Raw genomic sequence first — 25,860 nt, 5'->3', positions numbered from 1 at the left:
CCAATGTGTAAATTTGTTATGTTTGACTTTGCCTATTTGTTATAAGTTTTGTTTTTCTTTTCTTTTGGATGGGACTGGTGCAAGGGAGAGAAAATAAGTACTTACTAAATGAGAAAAAAAAAGAATTAAGGTAAAAATAAATAAATAAATGTAAGATAGTATAATGGATGATCTCTGCAGTACTTTCCAGCTCTGACATAATGTGATTCTTCAGCTCATGTTCATCTCTATTATTATTCTCTTATCTAGGGGTTTCCAAAGCCATTTTAGAAGCTGCTGGACCAGATGTGGAATCAGAGTGTGCTACATCGGGTATGACATTAATGCTTCTGTTTTAGCCATAATTCAGTGCAAGTGAAATAACTGGTATTAAGATGGAAGGGATGTGGGATAGGATAGAAACAAGTCAAAAACCCTTTAAGAGCCAGGGTTCCATGGGAGAAGGGCCCTGAAAGTGAGATTATAACAATTTTCCTTCAAAACTTGAGCTAACCATATATAAGACTATAGTAGCCACAACCACACATGGTATGATTTGAAGCACCCACATGCTCCCTCTGTCTCCCATTTTCCCTAACAACCAATCAGAGTATCTAAAACTTTCAACATTAGAGCCTCTTCTTGGGAGTAAGACATTATCTCTATAGATTGTTACCAGGAAAGGCATCACACACTATAATATTCTCAGAGACTACAACAATATAAACATTTAAAGTCAATATGAAGAGGCAAGAAATATCTTGTCAATTCCAATTGTCCATATTGGTACCATAATTTCAAAATTAAATGACACAGCCTTCTTTTCTGTTAACAAATCAACAAACTTAACTGGTCTGGGGATGTGTTTGGGTATTTATTGGGAAGTATAGCATAAAAAGTACAAACTAATTTCTTTTTTTGGGTAAGTGTGAAATCCTACTACAGGTGATCCTAGGAGATATGAATAGTAGCCAGATTACGTAGAGCTCTGATACATTTTATTGTATCCAGCTTATTGACTATGACTAAGACTACAGGATCATAGATTTACAGATACAGTAAACATTAGTAGTCATCTAGTCCAACTCCTTCATTTTGACAGATAAATAAACTAAGACCCAGAAAAGTTAAATGACTTGCCCAAGGTTGCACAGGTAATGGCATAACCTGTAATTGAGGCCGAGTCTTCTGACTCGAAAGTCATTATTCTTTCCACTGTGCCACAGTATAGTTGTTAGAGGTTTAGGGGAGGCAAATTGATCATAAAATTATGGACTTAGAGCTGGAAGGGACCTCATACCCCATCTAGACAATCCCCTCTCATATCCAGATGACGAATTTGAAGCCTAAGAGATTAAGTGATTTGCCCAAAGTCCCACAGGGGATAAGTATCAGAAGTGGGATTTGAACCTAGCTCCCCTGACACCAGAGCCAGTACTCCTTCCAGTGTACCATATTGCAGCTGGAAAAAAGAAAGACAAGAAATAGGTTATTTTATAAGTTAGTTGCCTTTCCATCACTAGAGATATTTAAGTAGAGGGTCGATAATTATGTCAACAATGCTTTGGAAGGCATTTATGCATGGTACAGCATTGTATTATATTAGCCTACAAAGGCAACCACACTGGCATACCCAGGCTGGCTGCTAGTGCAGGTTCTTTTATCTGCTTTACTGGGAAAGACATCTGTTTCAGGGGTCAACACTCTTCTTTAATGACATAAAATACAAATGGAGAAAATACAGAGAAAAGAAAGACCAACAGACAGAGCTCTACTGCCTGAATCAAAACAATATTGCTCTATATATATATATATATATATGTATATATATAAACTTTACATTCACCACTGGATCAAGAGAGTCTTTACCTCTAAGTAGTTGGGGAGCTCTGAACATATAGGCTACCCAGAGTCTCCACCAGGGAATCACAAGGTCCTTCTTCTAAGCTAGCCCCCAACGCAAAAGCTCACCTCTCAGAATATATCCTCTTTCAGCTAATAGGCTCAGAGCCAGAAGGTATCACAACCCTCCTGACTCAGTGCCTAATTAGTAAAAGGTGTGTCAGTCTTCCTACAAGCAAGCAATCTTCCCCTTAATGGGCTCCACATGAGGCATCTTCATGGGCAGGGAAGATCTTATTCCCCATAAACCTCACAGAGCCCTAAGATACCTTTCATCTTTGAGATTTAGTAAGAATTTTAGGTAATTAAAGGATCTATGCAAACCAGGACTGTTGTTTTCTTGTCCTCTTTTACATAAATAAAGTATCCCATATTCTCAATTATCCAAAGGTTTCAGTTTAGCTTATGTTTCATGCCTTTGTGTCTTCTTCTGTTCTCTAGCTGTGAATCGTCTCAGAAACTTTATAGTAACACAAGGTGGAAATCTAAAGTGCAAGAAAATAATACATGTTATTGGGGGAAATGACGTCAAACAAACCATCTCTGAAGTCCTACAGGAATGTGAACAAATGAAATATGTGTCTATTTCCCTCCCAGCCATTGGAACAGGTTTGTAGCCTCCTGGCAGAATTAGTTTTTTTTTAAAATACTGAGTGTGCCCTAGACTATATATCCACAGGTAAAGCTGTGGTAAGGCTGAATCTATGTGAAATTGATAGCAGTGGTGTTCATCTATTTTAGGTCTTGGCAATGTTGTTCACTCTGGGTACCATGGTGCTTGTGGGCCCTGTTGGGTTTTGCTTCTAGTCTTATGCTAAGGATAAGCAAAAAGAAAAAGAGTGATAAAAAGATAAACTTTAAAGAGTAAGACTAAAGGACAAAAGACAAAGGTAAGGAAGAGACAAAAAAGGTGGAAAGAAAAGAAATCAATCCATTTCTCAGTCTATTTCGCTGTCTCTTTTTTACCTCCTTTCATTTTCTGTCTTTTCTCGGTTATCTTCTTGGCTTCCTTCTCTTCCCTCTTTTTCTCTCACATATTTACCCTTTAGGAGAATTCACTCATTCATTCTCATTTTCAACTTCTACCTCCTTACAGGTGACTTCTCAATCAGCAGCTCCAATCTGCCAACACCTTCAGCCCCTAGTCTAATCTCTCCTTTATCCATCAGACAATTCCATTGGGTGCCACCTAAAACTTTTCAGGTCACATACTGAACTTATCATCAAATCATAGACTTTTTATAGCCTGAAGAGATTTTGTAATTCCAGGCCAACCTCCTGGATTTCAGTTGAGACCTAAAGAAGATAAACAACTTGCCTGAGATCAATTAATAATAATAATAAGATTCAACATCTCAGATTCAACTCTTCTTTTCAATTACCACATGGCCATCACCTCAGTCCCTCATCATGTCATATGTGGATTACTGCAGTAATCATGTAGCTGGGCTTCTTTCCTTCCTTTACTTTTGCCTATGCATAGTTCTAGGATAATATTTATTCTTTTGAAAAAAATGTTGATAACAAAGAGAGTAATGATTTTGTATTTAATCTTTTTTTTTAAATTTCAAAGGTTTTTTCCCTACACAATGAACACTTTGCTATGTACACACAAGCAATCCTCCAACAGAGTCCATTCCTAGAAAAAGAGTGTATCAGTTGTTCCCAGGAAGTAAGAGTATGGACAGTATGGCACTGAGATCAACTTTATAATTAAGCAGACTTTTGTGGGCTCTCCTCATTGACTTTATTTACTTTTTCATTGGCAGAGTGTATCTTGTTCTTCAGGCTCAGCTAGCTTTCCTCTGTCTCATTTCATACAAGTTTCTCTCTGCTAATAATAAACTGCTTGTGGGATGGCCAAGTATTTTGCAGTTGATATGTTTATAAAAATTTATGATTTTTATACATTTATTTTATTTTTATACATTTATTTATATAATTCGTATGGGATAAACATGGTGGATGAAACAGTTAAGCTTTCCACCATCCTGTACTTTCAACTTCCTTGCTCCCATGTCCTGGTAACACTCATGCCTTGTGCTCCACTAATGACTCTACCCTCAATCTCTGCCGTCTTCTGTCGCCTCCTTTCCTCCTTACCTGCATTTGAACCAAGAAGGAAGCTATCACACAATTGTGCTGACCAGGTCTGCTACAAATTTATGGTATCCAGTCTCAGTGGGAACTTCACTGGAGGAAGGTAGTCTTTTTATTCCTCCTTAAAGATTGTCTTTCCCACTCACCACAGCAGCTATTGAGATCTTCTCTCTGCTCTTTAGGCCTCTCATTATACCCTTTCCCTCTGCCTCTGAGCTGAGGATCTCCCTTCCTACTTTACAGTGAGAATCGAGGCCAACTGCAAAGAGCTCCCTATTTTACTCTGCTCTCCCTCTGACTTGACTTCATCTCCCACTGTTTCCTCCTTTGCTCCAGTCTCTGATAAAGAGGTGACTTTCATTCCTTAAATAATAAATGGTCAAAGAAAATGAGACATCTCACAAGTCTCTTCCCACTCAGTTGTCAAAGTGATATTAAAGCCCTTCATAACTTGCCCCTCCTTATCTTTCCAGTCTTCTTATACCTCACACCCCACTATGACCTCTGTGATCCAATGACATTGATCTTTTACCTGGTAATTGAACAAGACATGCCATCTTCAGCATTTTCACTGTCTCCCATACCTGGAAAGCAGTCTCTACTCATCTCTACTGCCTGGCTTCCCACTCTAAAATCCCATCTTCCAAAAAAAGACCTTTCCTAATCCCTCTTAATTCTTAGTTCCTTACCCTTATTATTATCACCAATTTATTCTATATATTGTTTATTTATATATGGTTGCTTGCATGACTGTGTTCTCTTTGAGATCAGAGGACTCTCTTTGTCTCTTTTCATTTCTCTTTTTTCTTTCTTTCTCTCTTTTTTGGGAGGCAATTGGGATTAAGTGACTTACTCAGGGTCACACTGACTCACTGCACCACCTAGCGACCCCTCTGCCTCTTTTCATTGACCCAGTGCTTAACACAATATCTGGCACATAGTAGGTGCTTAATAAGTGCTTATTGATTGACTGACTGACTGACTTCCTCCTCTCTATCAGTACCTAAGATTCTATTGACTTTTTGGTTTTGTTTTGATCACATGTCACCCTGTTTCCTCATATTGAACTTGTAGTCTGTTAAAACCAGATACATATGAAATGATGTATAGCTAGACATCTCCCATCCTATACTATGGACATTGTACAACTCAAATATAGAACTCTCCATTTATCTTATTGATACTATCTCTATAGCATCTCTGACATTTGTTCCCTTCTCTCTCCTCATAGTCATCACCCAAAGTCAGGTCCTCATCACTTCTGACCTGAACTATAACACTAGTTTTCAAACGAATCTCCCCTGTCTACCCTCTTCTCTCTGCAATCCATCTTCCACACAGCTGACCAATTTATATTTCTAAATATCATGATCTATGATAATAATTATATAACCATTTTCTTTCCCCATTCAGAAAATCTTAGTGGTTCCCTATTAATTCTAGGGTAAATTACAAATCCCTCTGGTGGGTATTTGAAGGCCTTTACATTCTAGTTTCAGTCTAACTTTCTACAATGATTCGCTCTTTATAATTCCATGTTAATTTAACATACTTGGTGATTTCCGCACGTAACAATCTCTCCTCCATGTCCTTTTACAGGTTCTTGTCGTGTCTGGAATTCTCTCCCCTCTGCTATCACCTTTGCCTTTTAGTATCCCTAGTTTCCATTAAGTCTCACTTCATGCGATAAAGCTTACCCAAGACCTTGTCTGGTCCCTCTTGACGTTAGTACTCTCCCTCCAGATCCATTATAGCTAGGTGGCACAATGGATAGAGCTCTGGGATTGGAGTCATGAAGACTTGAGTTCAAATCCCACCTCAGTCTTTATCTGCCTTAGTTTCCTCATCCATAAAATGAAGTTAATAACAGCATTTATTTCCTAGAGTTGTTGAAAGGCTAAAATTAAATAATTTTTGCAAAGCACATTATAAATCTCAAAGTGCTCCCTGCTATCATTATTTGCTTTGAATATATTTTATATTTAAGTATCTATGTTCTTGGCATTTTCCTAAGTAGCACAGAAACTCCTTCTGAAGACAAATATGGTTTCATTTTGAAATTTATACCCCCAGTACCTGACTCATAAAAATGCTTGTCACACTGTTGGATATGGAGCTCCCAAAGAACCTTGCACTGCTGAATGGCCAAAATGCCAATTATTATCTTGATAATAAAGTAATTCAAAGAAATTTTATGTCCTGTCATTAAAAACATTGCAGAGGTTCAACACATTGGGCATTTTTTCTTCTTCACATATTTTCTAAATGGCTTTCAGGGTTCACAGGGTAAGACAGTTTACCTACAACCAAAAACCATTTCCCTAAAAGGGGGTGGGGCATGAAATGAGCATCTGAATCCAGTGAACAATCAAGTTCATTCTTTGGATCACTTAGATTCCATTGGCCGTTGCTAATTGAGCTGTAGACTTCCAAAGGGCAGGAATTGTAGTTTCCCGTGGGACCTAGAAGGGAGGGAGCTTAGTCCACAATGTCTGAGACACTGACAATGAATCCAATGGTGATTGCTGATTTGGAGGAAGGAGCATTTATCCGTTAAGAATCTAATCTACCAACTTTTAAATGGTGGTTTGGGGCAGGGGGAGACTAGGAAAAAGGGGGAGCTTTTAGTTCTTATTGTTTTGTTCTTGCCACTTTTTTATTTTGTTCTTTCAGGACAGGCCGAAAAAGGCCCTACTTATGTTGCTGAATCTATAATCGATGCCATTGAAGATTTTGCACAAGGAGGGTCTGTCCAATCAGTGAAAAAAGTGAAAGTGGTCATCTTCTGGCCACACCTACTGGACGTATTTCATGATGCTATGAAAAAAAGAGTGAAATCTAAGCCACCAACCTCAACCTCTGTTTTCTCTGAGATAAAATGTAAGGTGTACATTTTCTTTACAGTGCATGTACCTTACAGTGCATTTACCTTGAAAATGTTTATGGGTACCTTCTCATGATATTATCTTTTATCTTTAAAGCATTTTTCAGTCTTACAAGCCAGCCTCCCAAAAAACAAGATAATTTGGTTCTGGAAAAAATTAAAAAATCGGCAACTTTCCAGGTGTGTGGTGAAAGCAAGGAGAATGTTGAAAGTGCTATCTCTTGGATACAAGATTTTATTTTAAAGGAACACATGAGCTATACTTTCTCTGATGAGTCCATCCAAAACTTTGGTGAAAAAGAATACAATGAATTGAATGAGCTACAGAAAAGGTTAAATGTCATCATTGATATGAAACGTGGAGGGTCTCAAATTGAGGTCACAGGAACTACCCAAGATGTGTTCAAGGCTTACCAGGCAATTCAAGACATGATCAAGAGAACACACTTACATATGGATGAGGAGTCTAAGGCTGAGGAGCTCAGCAGAACCACCACATGGCACTATAGTGTCGGAGGTCTTTTCATGCCTTTTGACAAAATAACTAATCTACATTTGGAGGATGCAATGAAAGGAAAGAAAAATAACGTTATTGTTAAAATTAAGAATGAAAACTACACAGTAGATTTTAACACTAACCTTGCTACAAATGGAAAGGGAGACAGCTTGCATGTTTGTCGTATCAAAAACCCTGAAGGTTGGTTCAGTTTTCCTTTATTTCTCTTCCCTCATTCTCTTCCCACCTAGTTCTTCTCTCCCCACCCCTCTTTCTCTTAATTCTCCCTTTCCATCATTCAGCCAATAAAATTTATCAAGCGCCAGGTGCCCAGGTACTGTGCTAAGCCTCTGAGGGTACAAAGAAAGACAAAAGACAGTCCTTATTGTCAAAGAGCTAAAAAATCTAATGGGGTGACACCATGAAAATAAGAAGCTAAAATGTTAAAGTGAATAAACTGGAGATAATCAGCAGAAAGAAAGCACTAGAATTAAGGGGAATGAATAAAGACTTCATAAGGAAGGGGGGATTTTAGCTGGAACTTGGAGGAAGCCAGGGAAATTGATGGGCAGAGATGAGAAGGAAGAGAAATGCAGGTATGGTGGACACCCAGTGAAAGCACCCTGATTGTAGTTTCTGTCTCTCTGTCTTTCTCAACTGTCCCTCTCTCTCAGAACCAACTCAGTATTCATTCTGACTCTGCTGTTATTTTGGGCACTTAAGCAGAAGTGTCTAGCGGGTGATGCCCACAACATTACCAAGTTCCCAGTACCAGATTAAAATGCAATTAAGAAATATTTAACAAAATAAACAAAAATACACAAAACATAGATAATTTTAATATGTGGTTTGCTAAATCAATACATGGCCTGCAAGGAACTAGTTTAGTGACCCCAGTTTCTATTGGAGTTTGACAGCACTGATTTAAACCAAAAACAAAAAACCCCAAATCTTCCCCTCCAACCTGTCATCCATTTTCAATTCATTCCTTCACCTTAAAACTTTGCACCTTAATAAAATATAGACACCCTCAAGAGGCATAAAACTGTAATCTTTTTCAGATATTTATACCTTAGTAAAGTGCTGGATATACAACCCTTCCCCCCAAAAATTATAAATGAACTTTCCAGTTTGTAAGCCAGTCTCTGCCCAGTTCCCCTTACCTTGAATCAGTTTTGTTGATAACTACAGAGACGGATTTCTTCTAGAGGAACCTATAAAGATCAAGTTTTTGGACCTGGCCACCAAATACAGAACAGAACACAGGTGGAAGCATGGCTGAGGTCATCAGATTATTTTTCCAGAAGTCAAGTTTTGGCAGAGAGGCAGGAAGAGAAGGAGCATGAGCGTGCTGCTGGCTGGGTAGATAAAGAGGTGGCTGAAGAATGAGGCTCTACAAGGGGAGTGTGACTTGCTAGGAAGTAATGTAGTACCCTCAAAGGAGCATTAGATCTGGAGTCAGACAAGCTGGGTTCAAATCCTGCCACTGCTGATTACCTATGTGAACGTGGGCCTTCCCTTGACTTCAGTTTTCTCTACTATAAAAGGAGGTTTTTGGACTGAATGGCTCCTGAGGTCCCTTGCTACACCTTTGCTCCTGTCCAGGAGATATTTTACAATATTGCCTAAGGTTGGCTCTTTCATGGGATAATCTTTGCTGTAGTCAGTGAAAAGTGAAACATGGTTGCAAAAATAATCTGAGCCAGAATCTAGGGGGAAAAAAGTGATAGAGAAAAATATCAGAAAGAAAATTAGACAAACAGGTCAGGAAAGGAAAATCCCCCAAGTGTGAGAATGACAAGAATCATTTTCCACAATGCCCCATCCACAAGTTAAGAAAGGATTCAGAACTCCAGACCCATTTCCTAGAGCAGGGGATCTTACTTTGGGATCTATGAACTTAATTTTAAAAAAAGTTTTGATCACTAGATTTCAATATAATTGCTTTCCCTTATAATTCCATGTATTTCATTGTAGACCTTTAGAAACACTATTCTGAGAAGGGTCTGTAGCTTCTGTCACACTGCCAAAGGAGTCTATTACCAATCAATAAACTTTTATTCAGTGCCTACTATATACCAGGGGGTACAACATGCCCTAGGGATACAAAAGACAGTCCCTACCTTCAAGGAGCTCACAACCTAGTAGACTGCAACAGAAAAGGTTACAGACAGGTGGAAGAGGGATGTTGACCACCAAGGACTGAGCCACCCAGGAAAATGCAACTAAGATAATTTGCTCCAAGGAACCAGCCAAAACAAGAGAGATGGGCAACATAAGAAAGATATAAGAGCTTCCAGGGCCCAGAGTATAGTACAAGGGTGGGTAACCTGTGGCCCTCTAGGTCCTCAAGAGTGGCCCTTTGACTGAATCCAAATTTCACCAAACAAATCCCCTTAATAAAAGGATTTGGTCTGTGACATTCGGATTCAATCAGAGGGCCACATTTGAGGACCTAGAGGGCCACATGTGGCCTTGAGTCCACAGGTTCCTCACCCCTGCTATAGTAGCTCTATGTGAGAGGTGAAGGAGGCAGCTAGGCCTATAATCTAGGGAAAGGTAGCTTTGGATCCTGGATAGAAAGGGGTGCTTTGTTGATGAAAGTTTAAAAAACAGGAAGCATCGTTCCAGGCTATGGCCTGTGGGTCAAGTCACTTTACTTCTCACTGTTCTATGCAACACTTAAATAGTATAAGTTGTAGAAAAGGTGCCAGTTTGCATCTGTGGAGACCATGTTCACACCTAGTAGTTCCTTGTACAAATGAAATCACAAATCCAGCCCCTAACTCTATGCAAAGCTTATAATCTACATTTTATCAACCAGTAGGGGTCAACGAGGTATAGATGACTTGCCCGAAGTTCCACAGGGGATCAGGCACAGAACTAGGAATAGAAGCAATGTCTTCTCCTTTGATTCATCTCTCCAGTATCCAAAACAACAGTAGACCCAATGTAAGTGCTGCTCAACCAGTGCTTGTTGAAAGAGAAAGATGAGGTGGTCTGTAAGATGATGAAGCTAGGATGGTTATGGATAGAAAAAAGTCAGCTATCCTCAGGCTTCTGCACCCTATATTGAGAACAGAAGATTTAGATGCTGTGGGGCTGAGACAACTAGAGACTGAGACAATATCAGGGTCAAGCCTGAGAACTAGGAATTTAGAGGTTAGGGAATAGAAGTGGTGTACGCCAAGCACTCTCTCATTAGCATTCTAAGAATTTGGGCAGCTTGTATACTGTTAAACTCTACCTCATTAGTGTAAATGTACCCATGCCTCAACTGTCCCCTGTCCAGCACCCTGGACAGAGAAGGAAAGTAAAGCACTTCTTAGTGATCTCAGTTTAAAAGAACTGAATAGACTGATGAGTCAGAAAGCATTTATTAAGCACCTACTATGTGCCAGGCACTATGATAAGAGCTAATTAGAGATATAAAGAAAAGCAAGAAGACTCCCTGCCCCCATTCTAAAAAGAGAGACAACATGTAAACTAACTAGGAACATGCAAGATAGGTATTACAGAGTAGTTGTAAGGTCATTTCAGAAGGGACAGAAAGCACTAGAAGTTGAGGGGTCTGGGAAAGACCCCCAGAAAAAGGTGGGTTTTGAACTGACTCTGGAAGAAATCCAGAGAAACTAGGCAGTAAAGCTAAGGAGGGAAACATCCCAGGTGTGAGAGACAATCAGTGCAAAGATTCAGAAATGAAATGCAGTGTACAGGGAATGGCGAATAGGCCAGTACAGCTGGATTGGAAGGTGAGTAAAGGGGAGTCAAGTGTAAGAAGAGTCAAAATGTAGGAATGTGACCACTTATGAAAGTCTCTAAAAGCCAAATATACACCTGAGGACTGCTAAAGGAGATAGTTGGGCAAGATGTCTGAGTGGGATGAGGTGAGGAGGACAAGGCAATGAGAAGGGAAAGGTATCATCAAATGACTTCAGTTTTTTTATTAAAGATGAGGCAAAGTCATCAGCTAAGAGGATGGGAAGGGGAGTACTATGAAGAGGTTAGAAGAGAAGATTTGAAATGGCCATTTTGGTGAGCAGGACACCTAACCAGTTATGGGGGAGAAAGACTGCTTGCTGTAGTGAGGGTGCAGTTGAGATTAGATAACAGATTTTCAGTCAACCCAGTATCATCTGGCTTTTGTGATTTCCTCCAGCTCCATGGATAGATAGCATTTGGGAAGACATGATGGGTACATGTGGCAGAAATAATCAAGGCAGGAATAAGATATACAGGCAATGGGGTATAGAAATCTATCTTGCCCTGCAAGAAACTAGATTGGCAGGGGATAAGAGGGGAAGTGAAAGAAGGGAGGACACACTGAGGGAAGGGTAATCAGAATGCATGCCATCTTGGGGTGGGGAAGGGGAGAGATGGGGAGAAAATCTGGAACTCAAAATCTTGTGGAAGTAAATGTTGAAAATGAAAAATAAAGAAAAAATGAAAACATTCATGCATTTACAGAAGGAGTGGGGTGAAGGATGCCTTCGTGATCATTCCACTACATGGAGGGGGGGATAGGAGGAAAAGGTTAAGGGGATCTTAGACAACTATGGGGATTGGTGATAGAAGAAGCCTAGTGGGTCTCACCAGCTAACCTAAATAAGTAAGGCTAGTATGATTATGAGAGGGAACCACAAAGTTGAGGTACCACAAGAAGTTTATTGATGGCAGCCTCCTGATGCCCCAATTAGGGTTGTAGTTTCTCATCTGCTAGCATGTTAGATTTTTTTTTCAGATTCTAGGGTCTAGTTTGGAAAAACCTGTTTGCTTTGGTTTTGAATCTGTGATTTCATTGATAGGAAGAGCTCTCAGTGAGAAAATTCTCTACGCCTCCCAGGGAGGAAACACCATAAAAAGATCAACACCTCACTTCCGGGTGAGTTTTAGTGAGCGTGAGCTACCCACCACGTCCCTCCAAAAACCTATAAAAAATGTCTCTGAACAAATTCTAGAACTCCAGAACCCACAAAATAGCAGAGGGAAGCAGGGATCCAGCCCAGGACAGCCCTGGATGGTCGCTGGATGAGGTCTATCGCACATGGAGTGGAGGGGAGCAGAGCTCAGCATGGGAGGCAGCAGGACCAACCAGACCAGGAGCCAGGGAGGATAGGCACTAGCACCCTGAATCAGTGAGCTGATTTCTCAATCCACAAACACCAAAGACAACAGAGAAGGTTAGTGGGAAAAGCTGCGGGGGACAGAGTTCGCAGTTTGGCTACTGCCCCATGGGCAACAGGGGAGGTGCAGCTACAGAACTACAGCTGCAGTTACTTCCCACCCCAGGACAACATGGTGGGAAGAATTAAGTGGCAGATCAGAGCAAGAGTGCAAAGCCTGTTGAAGATTTAAGCCCAGTCCAGGTTGAGGGTTCTTGGGGAAGGAGGAGTGCTGGTGTGGCAGAGCTGGCACATCCCCCCCAAACGTGGAACATAGAACTCTGTAGTCTACAAGCAGTCATACACCACTCAAAAACTCAAGGGTCAAGTTAGTTGGTTGGGAATATACCCAGGCAGCGAAAACGCACCCAGATTGACTCTCAGCCTTTGGATTCTTTCTTTGGTGACAAAGAAGACCAAAACATACAGACAGAAGAAGTTAACAAAGTCAAAGAGCCTACAACAGAAACCTCCAAGAAAAACATGAACTGGTCCCAGGCCATGGAAGAACTCAAAAAGGATTTGGAAAAGCAAGTTAGAGAAGTAGAGGAAAAACTGGGAAGAGAAATGAGAAGGATGCGAGAAAACCATGAAAAACAAGTCAATGATGTGCTAAAGGAGACCCAAAAAAATAATGAAAAATACACTAAAGAAAACAACACCGTAAAAAATAGACTAACTCAAATGGCAAAAGAGCTCCAAAAAGCCAATGAGGAGAAGAATGCCCTGAAAGGCAGAATTAGCCAAATGGAAAAGGAGGTCCAAAAGACCACTGAAGAAAATACTACCTTAAAAATTAGATTGGAGCAAGTAGAAGCTAGTGACTTTATGAGAAATCAAGATATTATAAAACAGAATCAAAGGAATGAAAAAATGGAAGACAATGTGAACTATCTCATTGGAAAAACCACTGACCTGGAGAATAGATCCAGGAGAGATAATTTAAAAATTATTGGACTACCTGAAAGCCATGATCAAAAAAAGAGCCTAGATATCATCTCTCAAGAAATTATCAAGGAGAACCACCCTGATATTCTAGAGCCAAAGGGCAAAATAGAAATTGAAAGAATCCATCGATTGCCTCCTCAAATAGATCCCAAAAAGAAATCTCCTAGGAATATTGTCACCAAATTCCAGAGCTCCCAGATCAAGGAGAAAATACTGCAAGCAGCCAGAAAGAAACAATTTGAGTATTGTGGAAACCCAATCAGAATAACCCAAGATCTGGCAGCTTCTACATTAAGAGATTGAAGGGCTTGAAATATGATATTCCAGAGGTCAATGAAGATAGGATTAAAACCAAGAATCACCTACCCAGGAAAACTGAGTATTATGCTCCAAGGCAAAATATGAATTTTCAATAAAATAGAGGACTTTCAAGCGTTCTCAGTGAAAAAACCAGAACTGAATAGAAAATTTGACTTTCAAACACAAGAATCAAGAGAAGCATGAAAAGGTAATCAAGAAAAAGAACAAGAAAAAGAAATTGCAAGGGACTTACTAAAGTTGAACTGCTTTGTTTACATTCCTACATGGAGAGATGATGTGTATGATTCATGTGACCTCAGTACTAGCGTAGCTGAAGGGAATATGCATATATATATATATATATATATATATATATATATATATATATATATATATATATATCTATGTGTATATATATATACATATATATATATACACATATATATATATACACATATATGCAGAGAGAGAGAGAGAGAGAGCGGACAAAGGGTCATTTGAAGATGAAGGGAAGATATCTAAAAGAAATAAAATCAAATTAAGGGATGAGAGAGGAACATACTGAGAAAGGGAGATAGGGAGAGATAGAATGGGGTGGATTATCTCGCATAAAGGTGGCAACAGGAAGCAGTTCTGTGGGAGGAGGGGAGAGGGCAGGTGAGGGGGAAATGAGTGAACCTTGCTCTCATCAGATTTGGCCGGAGGAGAGAATACTATACATACCCAATTGGATATCTTACCCCACAGGAAAGAAGAGGGAAGTGGGGGGGATGATGGAGGGGAGGGCAGATGGGGGTGGACGTAATCAAAAACAAACATTTTTGAAAGGGGACAGGGTCAAGGGAGAAAATTCAATAAAGGGGGATGGGTTGGGAAGGAGCAAAATATAGTTAGTCTTCCACAACATGAGTATTTTGGTAGGGTTATACATAATGATACACATGTGGCCTATGTTGAATTGTTTGACTTCTTAGGGAGGGTGCGTGGGAAAGGAAGAGGGGAGAGAATTTAGAACTCAAAGTTTTAAAAACAGATGTTCAAAAACAAAAAAAAAATTTTGCATGCAACTAGAAAATAAGATACACAGGCAATGGGGCATAGAAATTTATCTTGCCCTACAAGAAAGGAAGGAAAAAGAGGATGGAAGGAGAGTGGGGTGACAGAGGGGAGGGCTGACTGGGGAACAGGGCAACCAGAATATATGCCATCTTGGAGTGGGGGGAGGGTAGAAATGGTGAGAAAATTTGTAATTCAAACTCTTGTGAAAATCAATGCTGAAAACTAAATATGTTAAATAAATAAATTTTAAAAATAGACTAACTCAAATGGCAAAAGAGCTCCAAAAAGCCAATGAGGAGAAGAATGCCTTGAAAGCCAAAATTAACCAAATGAAAAAGAATGTCCAAAAGACCACTGAAGAAAATACTACCTTAAAAAATGAGATTGGAGCAAGTGGAAGCTAGTGACTTTATTAAAAATAAAGATATTATAAAACAGAACCAAAGGAATGAAAAAATGGAAGACAATGTAAATATCTCATTGAAAAAACCAGAAAATAGATCCAGGAGAGATAATTTTAAAATTATTGGACTACCTGAAAGCCATGATCAAAAAAAGAGCTAGATATCATCTTTCAAGAAATAATCAAGGAGAATTGCCCTGATATTCTAGAGCCAGAGGGTAAAATAGAAATTGAAAGAATCGATCGATTGTCTCCTCAAATAGACCCCAAAAAGAAATCTCCTAGGAATATTGTCACCAAATTCCAGAGCTCCCAGGTCAAGGGGAAAATACGACAAGCAGCCAGAAAGAAACAATTTGAATATTTTGGAAAAACAATCAGGATAACACATGATCTGGCCACTTCCACATTAAGGGACCAAAGGGCTTGGAATAAGATATTCTGGAGGTCAATGGAGCTAGGATTAAAACCCAGAATCACCTACCCAGCAAAACTGAGTATCATGCTCCAAGGCAAAATATGGATTTTCAATAAAATAGAGGACTTTCAAGCTTTCTCAGTGAAAAGACCAGAGCTGAATAGAAAATTTGACTTTCAAACACAAAAATCAAGAGAAGCATGAAAAGGTAAACAAGAAAGAGAAATCATAAGGGACTTACTAAAGTTGAACTGTTTTGTTTACATTCCTAAATAGAAAGATGATGTGTATGATTCATGAGACCTCAATATCATAGTAGCTGAAAGGAATATGCATATATATGTATATATATATATATATATATATATATATATATATATATATATATATGTGTGTGTGTGTGTGTGTGTATACATACATATATGCATATGTGTGTCTATGTTTGTATATATATGTAGGTATATATATATGTATATATATATACATATATATATATATATATACACACAAAGGGCACAGGGTGAGTTGAATATGAAGGGATGATATCTAAAAAAATAAAATCTATTTAAGGGATAAGAGAGGAATATATTGAGAGAGGGAGAAAGGGAGAGACAGAATGGGGTAAATTATCTCGCATAAAAGTGGCAAGAAAAAGTGGTTCTGTCGGAAGGGAAGAGGGGGCAGGTGAGGGGGAATGAGGAAATCTTGCTCTCATCGGATTTGACCTGAGGAGGGAATACCATACACACTCTATTGGGTGTCTTACCCCACAGGAAAGAAGGAGGAAGAAGATAAATAATGCTTGAAGGAAGGGCAGACGGGTGGGGGGGGGGGGCGGAGGAGGTAATCAAAAACAAACACTTTTGAAAAGGGGCAGGGTCAAGGGAGAAAAGTCAATAAAGGGGATGAGATTAGGAAGGAGCAAAATGTAGTTAATCTTTCACAACATGAGTATTGTGGAAGGGTTTTACATAATGATAGGCATGTGGCCTATGTTGAATTGCTTGCCCTCTTGGGGAGGGTGGGTGGGGAGGGAAGAGGGGAGAGAATTTGGAAATCAAAGTTTTAAAAACAGACGTTCAAAAACAACAACAACAAAAAAAAGTTTTTTCATGCAACTAGGAAATAAGATACACAGGCAATGGGTCATAGAAATTTATCTTGCCCTACAAGAGAAGAAGGGAAAGGGGGATGGGAGGGGAGTAGGGTGACAGATGGCAGGGCTGACTGGGGAATGGGACAACTAGAATATATGCCATCTTTGAGTGGGGGGAGGGTAGAAATGTGGAAAAAATTTGTAATTCAAACTTTTGTGAAAATCAATGCTGAAAACTAAATATATTAAATAAATTTAAAAAAAAGAAAATGAAAAAAAATAAAAATAAAAAATCAATACCTGCATGGCAACTTACAGTCTAGGAGAGTTGCTGGGGCAGTGAGAGTTGAAGTGATCTATCCACGGTCAGGCATCCCCTGTGTCATCAGAGAAAGAACTTACTGACTTTAAGGATAGATCTTTCTGCCCACTATACAATACTACGTCTTCATCCCCACCTCTTCCATTATAAATTAGTAAGTATGCTTTTCAGTTTGTAATTTTGTGTCTTCTGAGTTTTCTTTGCCTCAAATCATTTTGCAAAAATCATTTTTGTTTGACCTAATAAAAGAGAATTTTGAATCTATCGTGCCAGGTACATTAACTTGGGACAGAGGTGGAAGGCATTTCCTACCATACCAGCCTGCCCTTCGTACCAGCCTTACCCATTACATTACTGCACCTGCTTTTCTATTTAACTCTCATGAATCCAACAATAGATGTGAAAGAGGGAAAGAAACAAGTATTTGTTAAGCACCTACATTGTGTCAGGCACTGTGTAAGCTTATCAATATCTCGTTTGATTTTCACAACAACCCTACAAGGTAAGTGTCACTATTATCCTCATTTTAAGGTTGAGAAAATTGAGGCAGACAGTCATTAAGTGATTTACTCAGAAATTCAAAATGCATAATTGTCTGAGGCTGGATTTCAACTCAGACCTTCCTGATTCCAGGTCCAAGGCTCTAACCAGTGTACCACCTAGCTTTCTGTGAAATATTTTGGGAAGAAGAGCTCTAGATGAATTTTGTCTGCTAGTGTTTTAAAATAAAGTAACAAATGCCTCGATTTGATTTAAAATTTTTGAAGTAACTAATTGAATGATAAGAGGCAGCATGGTATAATAGAGCTTGCAGATAGGAAGACATGAGTATGTATCTTGCTTCTGACACTTACTATCTGTGTGACTCTGGGCAAGCCACTTAATGCCCCAACACAACTTTCTTAGACTAAGTTATAGATGGATACAATCTGTATTGATGCTACAGGTAAAAGAATAGACTTGTGGTATATTTGATGTATTAATTCATTCATCAATTACACTTTATATTGACAGAAGGGTGAGGAGTACAAGTTAATAGATATTCAAAAGGGCATCATGGGTATATAAAGGTTTTTTTTCTTAATAGCACATTATCTTTCATGTTATGGGTGCTTAATTAATGTTTATTAAATTGAGTTGAATTGAATTCTCAAAACCTAGCATTAAGAGAATGCAAAAGAATTCAGATATTATTCTGCTTTTTAGAGAGCCCTAGGAATTTAGAGGGCATCCCTAAAGTCTGGACACATAGGAAAATTGATGGCAATGTGGAGTTATTGCATCGAGTCCACGTGAATCTTGCAAAGCGCATCAGCCTTTGCATCACAAATGATGGAAATCATATTTAAGATGTTATTTGTTAATATTCCAATTAAATAAAATGTGGTTGAAAATTTCATTCATTTCACTTCTTGAAAATATGCATTTTTGGCTATGTGTCCAGACTTTAGGAACACCCTGTAGATTGCATAATCCTATCCTTCCATATGAGAGGAAATTATTAATCCCCAAGTGTTTGTCTTTCAGTTGAGATCCCTGATCACCGGGATGACATGAAAAACAAGAATCTTCTTTTGGTGGATTTACCTCCAGGACATAAAGAATATGAGCAAGTAAAAGACAAGTTTTTTCAGACTTGTGCTGACCACAGAATAGAGAAGGTAAACCTAATCTTCATCCTTGCCATGACCTCTAATCCTCCATTCCTCAGTACTATCACTAGTCCTCACCCCTGCTCTTCTTTCTTACATATATATCAAATCTGAGATCATCTCCTGTATGCCAGTTGGCCTCAACACTGCCTGCTAGATGTTTCCAGCTGTATAGCCCATAGGCTTCTCAAATTCAATGTATCCAAAACAGAATTCACTTTCTTCCCAAACCCTCCCTTCTTCCCAACATTCCTATTATTGTTGATGGCACTACCATCCACCTAATTTTAAGGTTCACCACCATTGGCATCTTCTTTGACTCCTAACTCAATCAGAGTGAAATGGTCATACCCTTAGTCTTACCATCATTTACAAGTATTTCACTTCCACGTCCATGATCTCTGAAATCCCTTTATCTGGTCATAATCTTTTATCAATCCATAGTCCATGTGCCTAATGATCTCTAAGCCAATTCTTCATCTTCACCAGTTACATTAGCTTAAGAAAAATATTGTTGTAGATATTTTAGTGGGATAGATCTTAGTACTATGCCACGTTGATTCTATGAATCTGCCAATAGTAACAGACAGATTTGATTAAAGGTTAAATTGGATATGGAAACCTAAATGTAAATAGATCTCTTTTCGTAACTCAAAGTTTCCTGAACCTTTTTAGAGTATACAGGGTCATTTCTTTTTGTCAGTTTCCATGGCAAAAGAAATGACAGTGTGTCCCAAATTGTGAAGATCTTGAGATGGGGGAAGAAGGAGTGGGAAAAGAGGACAATTGAGGCAACCTGGATCTGGAGCAAGTTATTCTGGAGAGGCAAAAAAAATCAATGGGGTTCCCTTTGATTCCTCTCTGTTTTCACTGGTCTGATGCCTATGGAGTCTATGTCTGTGATCTCTGATAAAATCACTTTTTCACTCTAAGAGTCTACCTTTCTTCATCTAGAAGATGAGGGAATTGGACTTGATGATTTCTGAGACCCGTTCTAACATTCTGTGATTCAGGAATGAAAAGGAATAACCATGTTCAGTGTTTTCTAACTCAGGATAGACAAAAAACAGTCACCTAATTATGACTTGCTTTGGAATTTTTTTCCTATTTATTTCCCCTGTTCCTTCCATTTTCTCTTGTTTTGGACTCTTCCTGTAGCAATGGAATAGGTTAGGGGCAGAGCTGGGATTAGGAAAAGAGGCAAAAGAAATTTCCAAAGGCCAAGTCATTGAAATGGCTTACCTGTAAATGAGAAAGAATGTTAGCAAGACTGCTGATTCTTGAAAATTGTTTTCAAGCTTGTAAGTCTGTGATATTTACAGCTCTATATGGGTGTTATAGCCCATTTACAAATAGAAATCAGTACTGCTCCCCTTCCCCAATTCCTTAAATATAAAAAGAGATCATAATAAACATAAAATACTAAACTGTTGTTAGTAGTTGGTGTTTTCCTTTTTACTCACAAAAGCAAGTAAATTTCCTTTTAAATTTGTAGTGCAAGGTTGAATAGTAACAGAACTTAGAGGAAATATACTTAAAATGTCTTGCTCTTATAAAATTTGCTCCACCCAGTGAAGTATTCTTTGTCTCAGTATGTTTATTATGTCTTATTTTCTATTTATCAAGGACAAATGTAACCTTATTTTTCTTACAACTCATCTAGTTCACCCTACAGCAATGTCTAGCTTATTATCAGACTCAGAATGGTGACCCCCTCAATTATTTTTTAACTCAGGGGAAGGGAAAAAAAACATCACAAGATATTAGAACTACTGAGCCATTATCACAAATCCTAGCTCTCTTGAGATCTATTAACAAACTTAAGAGCAATGATCATGGTCCTAGATCAAACTGTTTTAAAAAGGCATTTGCAGTGGAAATATGTTTTACATGATTGCACATTGATATACATATCAGATTGCTTACCATCTTGGGGAGGAGGAAGGGAGAAAAATTTGGAACTCAAAAATCTTATTAAAAAAGAACGTTGAAAATTATCTGTACATGTAATTGGAAAAAGCCCTTTGTAGATTAGGACAGTGTTCAACATTTGTCCTTGAACTTCTGGAACACAGTAATTAATATATATGTGTGTGTGTGTGTGTGTGTGTGTGTATTTTAAGGGTGGAAAAAGATAATATCAGCTATCGCTATCAGAAATAAGCTAAAAAGCTATTCAATTGGAAAATAACTCGAGACAGTGTGGTATAATAGATAGATAGCTTACTTTGGAGTGGAGGAGATTTTGTTTCAAGCTGACCCTCTCACACCTACTGACTGTATGACCCCAGGCAAGTCACTTTAACTTCAGGGCTAAAAGCAACTCCCCACAGCTTTGTGTTCCCAATCATGTGCCCGTCCCCGTTGGTTAGGATCCTCACCAGAAGTACCTACACTAAAGACAACATATGTGCAATTCAAAACAAAATTTCCAGAAAGTGACCAAATTAGGGAATATTTCTTTTCAAAGCTTAAACTTACAAAACTCTAGGTTTAGAAAGTTGTCTGGATATAAGAATATGTCTGGAAAACAAAATAAATAGCATTGAATTTGATGTTTATTATTTTGTGCTCAAAGGAAAATTGCCCTACACAAAATCTAAAATGGTTTCCTATGGATTGGTCATTTTTAAATTCACTTCCACATGTATTTCATGCCTAACACTGTGCTCATTTACAAAGTGATTTTCCTTCTGTAATTTGTAGATTCAGAGGATACAGAACAAAAGCCTTTGGAATTTGTATCAGACAAAGAAAATTTTCATGGATGCCCAGAACAACCACAAAAATAATGAAAGATGTCTCTTCCATGGGGTAGATGCTGACTCAGTGTCCCATATCAATAGCCAAGGCTTTGATCGTGGTTATATGGGGACAAGTGATAAGTAAATCAGCAGGTACCTTGTTTGCGTCAAAAAGTTCACAGGTGAAGTATGGCTTTCACATCACACCATCAGCACTTAAACACATTAATGAAAGATGCCTTTTCCATGGGACAGATACTGACTCAGTGTCCCATGTCAATAGCCAAGGCTTTAATCGCAGTTATGCTGGGAAAAATGGTAAGTAAAGCAGCAGGTACCTTGTTTGCTTCAAAAATTTCAGAGGTGAAGTATGGCTTTCACATCACACCATCAGTACCTGAACACTTTAAAGTGTGTCACCACGGAATCTGCTTTCTTTCTCAATCAATCAGCATTTATTAAGCACATACTATATGTCAGGCACTGTGCTAAGAGCTAGAGATAAAAATAATAAAAAGAAATAGCCCCTGCCCTCCAGGAGCTTACAATCTAATGGAAGAAGGTAATACAAAAAGGAAGCTGAAAAGGGCATGAGGGAATAATGGAAAAGTAAGATAAGACCCAACATGATGTAGCTAGGTGAGAAATGAAGAGCTAGCTGAGCTGAGCTCCCTCCTTAAATGGAGATTCAGAGACATGACATCCCTACCCACCTCCACCCACACCACCCACCTGCCCCCTCCAACTAGAGAGGCGGAGGGTAGTAATGAGGTGGAGTACCAAGGCTGATGAGATCTTACAGGAGCATGAGGTTATCCCAATAATGAGCTTCCCAGGGCATGGTGGAGAAGTTAGAGAAGTTCCAAAGTAGTATAGCAAGGTTAAAATGGACATTTGCAGGGTCTCCATCCATTGAGTTAGTGCATTAAATCACAACTCTGGGATAGACACTACAGCTGAAAAAGAAGGAGTTTGGTCCAGAAATGAACAGAATTCTATCACACAGCACTTTCAGTCTTCAGTCTACATACACACACACACACACACACGCATAATCTTTTTTTTTGTCTTCAATAGCCTTTCTGTGATGATATATGGCTGTGAATAATGGAACACAGTGATCTCCAAACAATCAAAATTATGGGTGACTCAAAAGGCAGTGGGTGAGACACATGCTGGTTGTAAAGAGGGACATATGGTGGGTATAAAGAGGATGTGTCACATGGTCAATAATGAGGAGGATATAAACAAAAATTGAGAAGACTGAGGCAGTCTGGATGGGTTGCGATCTTCACCATAGAGAGGTGACTTAAGATACTTAGAGATTTAAGAGATCTAAGAGACTTAAAGAGGTTTAAAAGATTTAGAGCAAGAAGGGACCTTCAAGTGAATCCAACCCCTCATTTGACTTGTGAGAAAAACGAGAGTACAGAGGAGGTCTGTAGCTTTCTGAGGATCTTAGCTGGCAAAAATCTAAGGATTTGAACCCAGATCTCTCTGACTCTATAACCTCTGTTCTTATCCACTACACCATCCCACATCTCCAAAAAATCATCAGCCCTAGAAAGTATGAACGATTGCTAGGTTTTAGCCAGAGTACATAATGATATAAACCTAAGGGGCCTAATTTCAGTGGTGGAACAAAGGGCTTCTGTTAGATATTTTTTCTAGTTGTGTCTATTTCACCCAAATTATCACTTCTCTTCACAATAGGTGAATGACTTTCCATAGAAGATTTTTTAAAAGTGATCAATATATTTTATTTTGTCATGATGCAACAAATACACTGAAACAAAGCTTACATTGACCAGCATAGCCTGTTTCTGAATCCTCAACAGAAAGGAAGGCTGTATCCTTTCATTTTGACAGTATGGTACTGCCCCACAAGTCTCCAAGGTTTCTACCTTCACAACATCTCTCATCTAGGTCCCCTTTTCTTCATTCACACAGCCGACACCTTGGTTCAAGTCTTCACCATGTCACTCCTGGATAGTTGCAGTAGCCTTCTCTTCTCCCTGCCTCAAGTCTCTCCCCACTTGCATCCAACCTCCTCTCAGTCATCAAAATGACTTTCATAAAACTCAGTGCCCACAATGTCCCCCTTCTACTCAATGAACATCAGTAACTCCTTGTTGTCTCCAGAATCAAATATAAAATGCTTTGGTTGCATTTAAAGCCCTTTACAGCCTAGCCTTTCTCTGTCTTTGCAGTCTTCTTATAGTTTACTCACACAAACTTAACAGTCCAGCTGCACTGGCTTCTTTGCTGTTCCTCACATGCTCCATCTCTCAATTCTGGGTCTTTCCACTAACTATTCCCTTTGCCTCAAATGCTCTCACTCCTTACCTCTGCCAACTGGCTTCTCAAACCTCCTTCAAGGCTCAGCTAAATTCCACATTCTGCAGGAGGTCCTCCCTATGCTATGGTCTCCCCTCTGAGATTACATCCCATTTATTCAATATATATCTTGCACATCACTGTTGGCATGTTGTCTCTCCTATTAGAATGTGATAAAGATTGGGACCATGTTCCTGCCTCTCTATATATACGTACACTTAGCACAGTGCCTAGTACATATTAAGTGCTTAATAAAAGCTTGTTGCCTGACAGGCCGGTTGACCACTGGCTTTTGGGGTTGACCAGAGATTTCCCACGTCTCTATGTTGACTTTGCTTATTTGGTTGTAGTCATTGTCTATACAAAAGTTTTTGGCAATGCTTTTAGTAAAGTGACTTTTAGACAGGTTATAAAGTGGCATTAGCTTAATGAGGGAGACTCTGAATTCAACTTAACAAACATTTATTGAGCAAGTGTTTTGTGTAAATTATTATGCTAGAGCAGGAGAATGCAATGACTAAATAAGGCAAAGACACAGCCTTTGAGAGGTTTATTGAGGGGGTGAGCTTTATATATAGATTTGCACACATATGCGTGTGTGTATATATATGAATAATCTAAAATGAGAGAGTAAATGAGATGAAAGCAAAGAGAAAATTTCAACAAAATGAAATGAGATATTATTACTTTGATCATGGTCCCAGACATTATCATAATTGGTATAATGATATACATTTTATAATCTTAATTTTGTAAAAATGTTGTCTTCTTTTTCATAGCTACAGTACGTGGAGCAGGAAATTGTTTTGGTGTCAGTGCCCTAGGTTCAGCTAATGAGGTCTACGCCCCACCAGATATCAACGGGAAGCAGCATATGTATTGCGTGCGAGTACTTACTGGTGATTACACTCTTGGAGATCCATCATTCATTGTCCCTCCACCAAAGAGAAATCAAGATGTTCCATATGACAGTGTGACTGATAATATGACAAATCCAAGTGTATTTGTCATATTTTATGTTAATCAGGCTTATCCAGAGTACCTCATTACTTACAGGAAATAATATTTTGGTTTCATATTCAAGAGATATTACGTAGACACCTATTTGTAGCATGTTTTAGCATTCAGCACATTTTTTAGCTCATCACATTCATTCTTGTTGCTGAAATTAGTACTTTTGGCACTATCACCAGTTTGATTTTTAATTTAGGCTTCTTGTGGTCATTCCCAATTGATAAATTATCAAAGGATATGAAGTGGCAGTTTTCAGATGAAGATCAAAGTTACATGAAAAAATGCCAAAATCACTATTGATTAGAGATATACAAATTAAAACAACTCTAAGGTACCACCTTACAACCATTAGTTTGGCTAATATGACAGAAACAGCACATTATAGATGTTCAAGGGGATGTGGGAAAATTGCGACACTAATGCACTCTTGGTGAAGTTGTGAACTGATCCAACCGTTCTGAAGAGCAATTTGGAACTATGCTCAAAGGGCAATCAAATTGTGCATACCCTTTGCTAGTGGAATTATATACCACTGCTAGCTCTGTATCCCAAAAAGTTTTTTTAAAGGGGAAAGTACCTATTTCTACAAAAATATTTATAGCAACTCTTTGTGTGGTGGCAAAGAATTGGAAACTGAGGGGATGTCCATCAATTGGGGAATGGCTAAATAAGTTGTGGTATATGATTGTAATGGAATTCTATTGTGATATAAGAAATGTTGAGCAGACTGATTTCAGAAAACTCTAGAAAAACTTATACCAACTGATGCAAACTGAAGTGAGCAGAACCAAGAGAACATCATAAACATTAATGGCAATATTGTATGATGAACAACTGTGAATCACATAGCTCTTATCAGCAATACAATAATCCAAGACAATTCCAAAAGACTCATGATGATAAATGCTATCCACATCCAGAGAAAGAATTAATGGAGTTAGAATATAAATTGGAGCATACTATTTTCACTTTATATTTTCCATGTTTTTTTTTCTTTTTGGTCTATTTGTTCTTTCACAACATGACTAATATGGAAATATGTCT

At 38.6% G+C, this 25,860-nt stretch overlaps 1 protein-coding gene across 1 annotated transcript in view; it reads left to right on the top strand.

Moving 5' to 3' along the window:
• The window catches only part of LOC118839272 (protein mono-ADP-ribosyltransferase PARP14-like), a 75,636-nt gene extending 50,771 nt beyond the window's left edge, over positions 1 to 24,865 (top strand). Inside the window, exons 11-18 of the mRNA XM_036746721.1 lie at positions 250 to 312; positions 2,323 to 2,490; positions 6,655 to 6,861; positions 6,963 to 7,562; positions 18,597 to 18,730; positions 21,428 to 21,572; positions 21,754 to 21,783; positions 24,582 to 24,865. Of these exons, the coding sequence (XP_036602616.1) occupies positions 250 to 312; positions 2,323 to 2,490; positions 6,655 to 6,861; positions 6,963 to 7,562; positions 18,597 to 18,730; positions 21,428 to 21,572; positions 21,754 to 21,783; positions 24,582 to 24,865 (1,631 nt within the window). The remainder of the gene's footprint in view (positions 1 to 249; positions 313 to 2,322; positions 2,491 to 6,654; positions 6,862 to 6,962; positions 7,563 to 18,596; positions 18,731 to 21,427; positions 21,573 to 21,753; positions 21,784 to 24,581) is intronic.
• Positions 24,866 to 25,860: the final 995 nt, after the last annotated feature.

This window comes from Trichosurus vulpecula, chromosome 2 (assembly GCF_011100635.1).
Source record: "Trichosurus vulpecula isolate mTriVul1 chromosome 2, mTriVul1.pri, whole genome shotgun sequence".
NCBI lineage: Eukaryota > Metazoa > Chordata > Mammalia > Diprotodontia > Phalangeridae > Trichosurus > Trichosurus vulpecula.
Note: the sequence above shows the minus strand (reverse complement) of the source record. Positions and strands in the feature narration are given on the sequence as shown.